Here is an 11,031-nt window from a genome sequence, read left to right on the forward strand (position 1 = left end):
GTGAACACGCACACATAAGAAATTATAATTTATAAATATTTTTAAAAATGTCCCCCCCGTGAAAATGTCTGCCATTAAAAGGGCAAATAATGTATGTAATGTTAATACGAGAAGACACTTGTCTAACAAACAGGTTTTGAATTAACTCTATGGGTTCTATCTTACACCCACCACAAGTGTCACCGCTAGTTTCAAGCCATTTTCCCATCCAGCGGCCATGTTGGAGCACCTACGGGTGTGTTAGTCTTCAAATGTGACGCATTGTCGACACATTACTATTTCAAAGTAGTTGAAAGCCATTGTAGTGTAAGTGGGACCTCACATCCGTCCCATTCTTGCGAAAGTGATTTATCGGAGGGAATTTCATTTCTTCTGGCACAAACTTTTACCTTGCTTCAAGGAACGAGTTTGGTTGTCAATGGTCAAGGTCACTGTGGCCTAACAAAACACGATTTAGGCCCTCTATCATATTAATGTGGACAGACTGGTGGAGGCAGTAATTCTAGTTTTGTACTTAAAAAACACTTTCTACAAAGGACCCCGATTTTTTGAGAAAGAACAGAAAATGAACCACTTCCTCTTATTCCCTGTAGTCTCCGATCATTTTTTTAATTAAATAACAAACATCTCCACACATGAATATTTCAAAAGAAGTACTGCCCATCTTTTCATTACAGCACATAATTATTTCTTCTATAACTTTAGAACTTGCCAACTTCTGTGTGGATTCATTAAGCATGTCTGGCACATGCTTTTTTGGTGCTTGACAAGATTTCAACCAATGAACATGTGTTCTTTTGTTACTCCATCGTAGACCTGTTTTTAAGGAGAAAATCTAATTCAAGAAATTAGGAAAACAGGATAAAACACAATTTCTGTTTGAGCTGTTTTTACAAGGATATTTCTACAGATAGTTTAGTTCTTCAGCATGAAAAATAATCTCATTTTTAAATTGCTTGTAATACAAATTTACTTTTCAACAAAACATCACATAATAAATGTAATTTAAGCCCAAGAAGCATGAAGCTGAAACTAATTAGCAGGTTGGTACTTCGGTACAAAGTGTGGATGGATTTTTCTCTCAAAAAAAAGGGAAGGTATACGAACAAAAACACAGATTTGGATGCAGCGAAATCACTTCAAAACTCAGTTACACTCTATAACTACATAAATTAAATGATATATTAACGTACGCATGGAGAAGGAGTGAGGAAGGTAAGGGGATGGAGGGCAGAGGAGGGGGGCAAAAGAGGAGACATTCGGAGCAATGACAGAGTTGAAGACATACTCTCTATAGTGAGGTGAGGCTTAAAACTGGCAGCTTTACAAAGGAAGGAGAAGATAAAAATACACACACTCGCGCGCACACACACACACACACACACACACATCTAAACCTCGTATATCTAAAGCGCTGCTGCCAGAGGGGGAAAAGAATAGAGAGACAAAGTCAAAGGCACAGACAGGTGGGGTAACAAAGATATAGTCATAGAAGAAGAAAGATGAAGACTGACAGATAGAAACAGAGATAACTGACTGATGACTCCTGAAAATTTGAATCTTTTTTTCTTGAGGACATGCTTTCCCTTCCGCTCCCTGCTGCGATGCCCCTTCTTCCCGAGCAGCCATTGCAATTCCAGCTGCGGCAGGTGCACGAGTCTCTACATGCATGCAGCTGTTGCAGCCACGAGTTACAATGGTGAAGATTCAGGATGGACATAAAGAGAAAGTAGAGTGGTATTATTCTGAAGGACGAAAGGAAAATGAATAGTTTATTTACTGGGTTTACTGATACCCTAACCCTAACAATGAATCACAGTACCCTAAAAGAATAACACAGCCTCAAAATAATTGCATTAAAATGATTAATCAGAATTCCAAAAACCATCAAATTGGCTCATAAAAATATAGTATTAAGAATTATTATTTTCGAATGAATCAAAAAGGTATCTACGATTATTGTGACCAGTGTGTTTTGTACACAACAATAAATAAATGCAAAGAACAGAATAAATTAAATGTTGCAAATTAAACTAATTCTTTGATAGGTTCAACTACTAAAATCATGTAACATGTTCTAAACACGATGAATCGTATCTGTATTTACAATGTATAGCTTGATCTGTATAATTCAATTGGCCTATATGTGACTATTTACCATTGCTACAGCAGCGAGCGACAACTGACATTAACTATCTATGCACTAGCTAAGCATAATCATCCAAAAAACTTCTGGGTCTGCCCCTTAATCCATATCTCCTCCCAGGCCATCCCTCCATCAAGTTTGAGGGAAATCTATTTGGTAGTTTTTACGTAATCCGGAGAAAAATTAAACCAAGAAACAAACAAACCAACAAAAAGACTCTGGGGGGAAAACACAACCTCCTTGGCTGAGGCAACTATGCAGTTATCTAACATTATGGTTCACTTGAACAATATTACAACTTTTTGTAATTTTCATGCGGCATCCGGTGGGCAAGTTGCAAACCGCAACCAACTGAGCAACCGATAGGGGACACTATATGGTGGCGCACCGCTGAATCAATTTCAGCTGAATATTCTACGTGAATGCGTCGTTCTTGGACCATTTCACCCTAACCCTAACCCACACGAAGTAAACATGGCAACTTACACGGAGGTCGGGTCCACCTGACGTTACCATATTTAACTCATTCAAAGTTGACGAAAAAACATTAGGTCTTGTCAACATGTTCTTCTAAATATTACACATTGTGGCTTTAAACAAATTACCAATGAGAAACCACCTGAAAAAAATAAAGGAAAATGGCTTCTGTTGCTTTGCTGATATTCGCTGAGTGTTACTGCCGATAGCTTATAAACACACTGTTTATTCCTTATCCTTATTTTTCAAATCAGATATGTATTAAATCAAATGTGGGTGTCTTTTAAAGATACAAAATACTGTACATTTATTGTATATAAAATAACACATGTAGCTAGAAGTGAGTGGGTAAATGAACATAGACGCTACAAACCACTCAAACTCTCACTCTCATACTGGTTGTCACACACACACACACACACACACACACACAAACAGAGCTATGTTCAGTCTCCTCTCAAGGTATTCTTTTGTTGTCTTTAAAAAATTATTTATTTTCCAGTCACTCACCATGTTTACTTGCAGGCAAAGTATTAGAAGACTAAGAGAGAATATCCGTTGGCATGACTTGCCACGGCACCTGTGATGTTACACCATATATTTTCCCTTTGTAGCCCACCTCTCCAATATCTACGCAAACATGTGGTTGTAGAACATCTCCAGAATCATATTTTCACGACGGAAAATACATGGCTCTTTCATGGTTTTCTACGGGAGGGAATAAGAAGCAATAAAAAAAAAAATCAAATATAAAGCCACTTCAAAGCATATAGTGAGGCTTTGCACTGATTATGCAAGAGACCCACACAGGACAACTTGAAAGGAAGATGAAGGAGATGACTCAATCGAGTTCGGGGTATGAAAAGAGCCGTGTGTGCGTGTGTGTGTGTGTGTGTGCGTTTCTTATATTCGGTTGGAGTTGAACACACACTCCAACGTTACCACGTTTTATTATGTGCACAAATACACACCGACCTAATACGTTTGTATTGAAATTACAATTAAAACAGTGCGCAGTGGTACATATCTTCATAACTTGAGGCTTTATCATGAGTCACAACAGTGCGCGGTCTATTGTTTAATAAAGGATTGCTGGGCCTGTGTGCCTCGAGACCAAAGATAACACTTCAGTGACACCAGCTCGTGGCATACAGTCGAAACACAACGCACAAACTCGAACTCTCCCTCCAAGAGAATTTTTCACACAAGCCTCCGAAGAAGAAGAGACACGGATCCTTCTCGTCACGTCAGGATAAGGAGGAGAGTCCCTCTTGAAAGATGACATCTCAGTGTAGAAAATTTAAGAAATTTAAAAACCCAGGACTCGACATTCTGATCGTCTGTATAATTTGTAAGACCGGTCTGTATGTGTTCAGGGTTTACCCTGTGATTACAAAGAGTGAGAGATTACTCTACCACATTTTGCTGTTATTTATGGTCAAGCTAGCTTCTCTATACTATCCTGTCCTCAGTTCAAACCACTACACACACACACACACACACACACACACACACAGCAGACAGCAGAGGCCTCAGTGGAGACGGTGAACCTGGTGAAGTTAGGGTGACATTTTACTCAAGTTGGCTCAGTAAAAATTAGAAAAGTAGGAAAGTCTGAAAATCTGCCTCATTAGTAGTAGTTGTTGTTGTTGTTGTTGTTGTTGTTGTTTTACTCAACCACAGTGCGCCCATAGGCTGATTGTGAATCACAGACCAACTACAACCAAAACTGTCTCTGCGTCAACGCATGGTCTGAAACACTAGGATTCATCAGATGAGACAAAAGCCAGAATGAATGAATGGAGGTTTAGCTGTTTTTTAAGTATTCAATGAGAGCCACGACTTCGAAGGCATGATACCTTTCTCTTGTTTTTTACAAACAGGTACGTGGGACGACCAGTCAGTTAATGCGCGTTTACATTCAAGACTAACGCAGCCCGACTCATTCGATTCAGAAAGTCCTGGACATGATGCGGCCTCGACATAACCTGATTGCAGCACAGCTGCAGTTGACCCGGAGGGTAACTGAACTGAATGAAGATGCGCTTCCGACCCACACCCAGATATTAAGTGGGACTGACCGACCCATCCACCCAGTAGTTTGATGCTGCAGGGTCATGGGTTTGAGAAAGGTGGTCTCCATCAGATTCTCTGAGTGACTGTCTACCTCTCTACACATCCAGGCGGCTGTGGCTCAGGAGGTAGAGTCTTGGATTCCCGGCCGCATGCCGATGTTTCCTTGGGCAAGACACTTAACCCTAAATTGCCTCTGGCAATGTGTATGAATGTGATAATAAAAAAGCGCGGTGAATAGCAGCGCTGTGTGAATGTGTGTGAATGTGTGTGAATGGGTGAATGGGACTTTCCTGTAAAACGCTCTGAGTGGTCTGTATGACTAGAAAAGCGCTATATGAATACAGTCCATTTCACATCTGTGTTCCTGAAGCACATAAAGAGGAGAACCTTGAACAAAATGAGAAAGGAAAAGGAATGTAACAAGGTTCGGATGTAATTAATATACAGAATCCACAAGCACATTGTATTAGGTCTGTGTCTCTTTCCTCTCTCACTCTCTCTCGGTCTCCTCTACAGCACCTCCCCTCCTCACTGGGCAAAGCTTCAAGGGGAAAGATGTGTGCATCTTTATTTAGGAATAAAAGTGTTTACCTGAATATTTGTACAGTGTAGTAGTGTGTGAATGTGTGTGTGTGTGTGTGTGTGTGTGTGTGTGCACGCATTAGGGAGAGAACAGTGGGGGGTGTCTCTCAGAAGTGAGCACTGCATGCAATGTTTATCCACCACATATTGAGCAGTGGTGACCCGAGAGCCCCATCGGGGCCATTGGACCAGCTGGTGTGATAGTGGCGTAGACACAGCCCATACACATAAACTCTCTCACACACACACACACACACACACACACACACACACACACACACACACACACACACACACACACACACACACACACACACACACACACACACACACACACACACACACACACACACACACACACACACACACACACACACACACATTTTCTCCTCAGCACACATACATCATCCTATGGCAGCCCTTCCATTTCGCTCCTCTCCTCCAACTTACGCCCCATCAGACATAGTATAATTAGCCGTGCTGAGTAATTAACATCCAAATTAGGACGTTCATTTGCATACCGGTCCTCATTTGCATACACTTCCCGCAGGACGCGCGGCCCTGACATTCCTCCACACACGAGCGACGCCAAGCACAAGGGCAATCGCTCTTTTTTTAACACAATGGCCTGCGATCACGACACAATGAACAGATACCGTGCATGTTCTCCTTCGCAAAACCTTCGTGATAGTTGGAACGCAGGGAGAGGGGCTGAGGTGGAGAGGTGAAGGAGAGCGAGAGCAGGGGTAAGAGACAGAGAGAATGTGGACGGGCTGAGAAGAGAGGAGGGAACATGAACAGGACCGGCGAGGGGGTCGGCAGTAGGGGAACCCAGGACAGACTGTCTCACCGTTTTTACATCTCACTTAAGCCCATTAAACTTTGGAATTGAATCCACGTCTGTGAAAAAGAGAGAGAGCATCAGCAGCAGCAGCAGCTGTGGAAATCACACCGGGGGCTGCTCAAGCCTCGGAAAAGAAGTGAGAAGGAGAATGACGAAACACTTCTCTCCCTCTGTGGCATTTGCCCTCTGAATGGCATCAGCTCAACAGAGCAGAGCAGCATGGACTGATGCCGAGTCAAAGGAAGGAAGAGAGAGAGAGAAACTGAGCAAAAACACAAGTGAGAAAGCAGAGGAAAGAAGGACAACAAGACGGCTTGAATGACAGTAAACAGGAGGGGGGGGGGGAGTAAGAGAGGATGGGCAGAGCAGTTCCCGGCAGACATTGTTTCACCAGTCATTGCACAGAAGAGGAAAGCCTGAGTTATGCTTCTGTGTTCCACATTGCTTTCAGGATTTATGTTCCGGCGAGGATAATGCAGCTAGACGGCTCTGTTGAAAAGACGCCCATAAATCTGATCTTGTTTTCGATTTTCATTTCTTTACTCTTTTCTTTCTCTTTCAACGCCCCGACGTGTTCTCTGGCAATCATCTGCTCCGGTCCATTTCCCGACTTCTTATGTCAAGGTATTCAGCTGTAAGCCTTTTGTCTCATGTGTATACTGTATTCTGCTGAGCCTTGTTGAGCTGGCACATACAAAAACCTACAGACACACACACACACACACACACACAAATAACTCACTCTCTCGGGGTCTCTCCAGATCTTGATCTGGATACTTGATCTATTCCATTTTAAACATTAAGAGGAAACGGCTTTACATAACAATACCAGGTCTTCTCCAGTCTCGGGGAATGACATTGATTTACTCTTCACTGATTCAAGCCAATTCAGCCATTTCATAAAAGGGACCCGATTGTGGCCCTCTGCATTGCGCAGCCAATTAAAGATGTAGACATGCTGTACATTTGTATATGTCAGAGCTGAGTTCACATTACTTTTACATGAGTCCAATCACAAATCACAAAACCGAATGAGTCATTGATGTGTCTATAGAAAACAGACTCTTCTCTACAGTTAATCTGGACCTAGTTAGGCCTTTGCTTCTGGTTCCGGGTCCCATGGAGCTCTGATAATCTCTGAGAAATAATTACAATGTCTGGTTGGGAGCAGACAGGCGGGACGGAGAGCGGTGTGAAGACATCACGGGGCGAGGGGATGATTGAACGCAACACCCTGACAAAGGCTGCCGCCCTCCCCTGAGCACTAATCGATAATCATAGCCAGAAATCATCTTCAGATCACCGGCCAACCAGCCAGTCGTGACCGGCAGCTCACCGCCGACTCCCTCGGACGGCTGCCGTGTTCATGGTGGTTCATCATTTCAAAAGGCAACTGGGCCATGTGAGGTTTCGTCTGAGGCGGGAGACAGTGTGGAGGACAGTAACCCTTCAAGAGCTGACATCTATACGCAGCTGTAGTAGTGTGTGGATGACTAATATGTTTTGTTTATCATCAGAGCTGAAATTGAGGACAAAAAAAAAACTGTCAAAAAGTATTTTCTTCAAGCTCAGTTACAAAACAATTCATAGTTTTACTTTCTCATTTTTGGGGGATTTCCGGTTTGCCTTACGTAATATATGAATTTCATATATTGTTTGAAGATGCTTTTAGGGAATTGAAATGTGTGTTTTTGTGCACAACCCTCTGTCAACTGACAGTCACTCCCTCGCTTTCATGTATTTACCTCAGCACCCTATCAAAGTAAAAGCACCCAATCACGACGACAAAGCTGTAACTTCCCACCGCACTGAACACCTGTCCTGCCGTCGCCGCGAACCTCCACATAAACATTCATCTATCGAAGACTTAGCAGAACTGAAATTAGACAAAGTACATCGATGGCTGCGAAGTTGCTTCGCACCAACTTGGCGGGGGGGGGGGACAAAGCAGACAAACACTTCCAAGGCAAGTTGACAGGATTATTCTTCTTTTCTTCTGCCTACCTTTTCCGCCGACAGCGCGGGAGCGGCCCCAGACGAGGCACAGCAGCCAGAAACAGAGCCCGGATGTCCGCATGGTGGTCGAGCCGTGAGGTTCAAGTCGCTCTGCCCGCTCCTCTGCTCTGCTCTGCTCAAATCATGGATCTCACCTCCCGAGCGCGAGGAGCAGACAGTCCCCGAGAACCGTCAGAGAAGAGAGGGGGGGGGGGGGGGGGGGATGGAGAGGGAGGGGGGGAGGGAGGGAGGGAGAGAGAGAGGGAGGGAGGGATGGAGAGGGGGGGGGGTGGTGGAGAGAGAGAGGGAGAGGGGGGGGTGGAGAGGGAGGGAGGGAGGGAGAGGGAGGGGGGGGGGGGTGGAGAGGGGGGGGTGGAGAGGGAGGGGGGGAGAGAGAGGGAGGGAGAGGGAGGGATGGAGAGGGGGGTGGAGAGAGAGAGAGGGAGGGAGGGAGAGGGGGGGGGGGGGTGGAGAGGGGGGGTGGAGAGAGGGAGGGGGGGAGAGAGAGGGAGAGGGAGGCGTCAGTAAAAGTCAATTTCCTGTTATTGTTTTTCAAAATAAAACAGCCAACCGCTGATATCGAGCAATGTTACGTAAGAGTACCAAAACTAGGATTAATTTACACAGACATTCAAAATGATTACTCATGAACACACGTTTTTTTGGTAACGCTCTAGTCGTCATGGGTGCTCCGACAGAGGTTTGCTGCAAGCTTCACTAACTGTACACTTTTATGTTGGAAGGAGAAAAAACATCCCTTTTTAGGCATTCATTTTGGCATTCCTGGCGAGCTTGACATAGTAAGAGAGAAGGGGCGAGTGATGGACAGGAGGGGAGTGGGAGAAACGAGGGGATCTGTCTGAGATGAGAGTGAAATGTGTTTTGGGGTTCACATCAGAATGGAAGGGAGTGTGTCGCGCCAGGAGAAGGATGCTGCTCTCGAAAGTGTGCAGCCAGTGATTGGATTCATCCAGAGGAATATAACTATATTAAATTAATTCAATAAACCCCAAGCTATGGTAGGGTAGGGTACCAGAAGCTTGCCACATCCCCCCCATTATGAAGTGATGGCTGTGTTGTTATGGCGGCACAGAGGGATTCACATTCGGCACATGGAACATCTTCTGAATCAGTGATGCCAGTTTCCTAACATATTGATTTTCTTTTGCCCCCTTAGATTTATCTTGTCAGCGCATTTCGTGGTCCCCCCAAAAGAATCCCACTCTAACATTGTCTTGACATTTCCTCCATCTCATTATACTAAATTACACAAGATCAGATTTGATCTAGGCTCAAGTGCCTCACAGTGGTGATGCCCAAGATTAGTCAGCAACTCATGTGCCTCCTTGAGGTAGTTTATTTGGCCGTTAACTGTCCGTGAAAGTGAGGTTGACATTTGGGAAATTTAGGAAAAAATAAATTACATGAGCAGTGGAATTTTGAATGTTCTTACAGTGATATTCCGTTCATAATCGAATGAAGCAGCTGCTGCGCTGTGATGTGTTTCCAACTGTATCCTCCTTACAAGAGCCCAGAACGGTGCAGCCATACTCCCCCTCACAGATTTGAGTCTTTCACTTTTCACCCTGTGGCAGAATCACTGTTTTTCTCCAACGGCCACGTGTTCTTCAATTATTCCCCCATGTTTCTTCTTCCTTTGGGTGTGGGTGTGTGTTCTGAGGATTAGAGAGAGGGGGCAGACCTCAAGTGAGTTAAGAGGATAACAAAGATCACACGCACGTGCACACACGCAGGCATATACAGTCAAACACACACAGGACCACATTTAAATGAACACTAGTCACATACTGTACATATCTACTCCCAGTTGGCTGTTTCCATGGGTAGTGTCACCAAGTCACAGCAGAGCAGTGAGCAGGGGAAAGTGTAATGAGCACTGAACCACTATCAGGACACACTATCTAGATCTAATTGTCACGTCCACTTGACTCTCTCAACTCTGAATTAACAGCCAGATTAACACCTTGTTACCAGAATATTATTGTGTACAACTTTATGGAGATCTTTTTCCGACTACATACACCAACTGTGGTGTGGCTTCACATATTATTGGGTATGGCAGACTCCCCTTTGCTGGTTTAAAGGGCAGTTGTGGATTTTAATGAATACAGGCCAAGCAGCCAAACGAATGACACGTTTCAGCAGAGAAATATGATGGTATTTGTCAGCTTGTGTCTCCACGCACCCACACACAGACATACACATTGGCATGCAAAATGAATCCACTTATGAAGACTTGCGATGCACAAGGTCTCTTTAATCCACAGTTCATTGTTAGGTTTAACACAGACAATTAAAATATTAACTACTGTGAAAAAGAAGAAATTGTGAATTGAATTAGCTTGTTCATTCATGCGGATGCGGCACGTGCGATTCCAATGACCATACCTATCCTCATTGGGCAGAGTTGATTCCATTTGGTCTATGTCTAGTCTCTGAAATGTGAAATTCCTCTCCACCAAAGAAGAGTTATTGGAAAAAAGCATTTGCTGTACAGTCATGTGGACATCAGTTCTCATCAGCCGTGGCGCAGACAGTCAATTAGTGCTCGCGAAGCTTCTCCCTTCCACCTGACAAGCACTTAACAACAATGGCATGAAAGGTTACCAGCAGCACGTAGGTGTTTGACGCTGCACCGCTGTAAAAGGTCAGCGTATTATGAAAGTATGTTTTCTTCTGACGTCGGGATATGTAGGAAGATGTAGGAGACGCAAGAGACCGTGTTCAGCTAAAACTCACCCAGTGTAATATTGTAATACACTTCTCAAACGAGCACGATGCACGGCGAGAACGTGGAGCGCCGACGAGCTTGTGCACTGCGCTTCAGCACCACGGAGAGCTCCCTCAGCGCAGCGCCACCCTCTTCCACCAGGGGTCGCGCTTCAGTCAG

The 11,031-nt window shown here is 44.2% G+C and overlaps 1 protein-coding gene across 1 annotated transcript in view; it reads right to left on the reverse strand.

The window, feature by feature from the left end:
• The window catches only part of clstn2a (calsyntenin 2a), a 111,048-nt gene extending 102,743 nt beyond the window's left edge, over positions 1–8,305 (reverse strand). The window contains exon 1 of the mRNA XM_035635326.2: positions 8,130–8,305. Coding sequence (XP_035491219.2) covers positions 8,130–8,202 — 73 coding nt within the window. The 5' untranslated portion in view covers positions 8,203–8,305. The remainder of the gene's footprint in view (positions 1–8,129) is intronic.
• Positions 8,306–11,031: the final 2,726 nt, after the last annotated feature.

Source organism: Scophthalmus maximus, chromosome 5 (genome assembly GCF_022379125.1).
Source record: "Scophthalmus maximus strain ysfricsl-2021 chromosome 5, ASM2237912v1, whole genome shotgun sequence".
NCBI lineage: Eukaryota > Metazoa > Chordata > Actinopteri > Pleuronectiformes > Scophthalmidae > Scophthalmus > Scophthalmus maximus.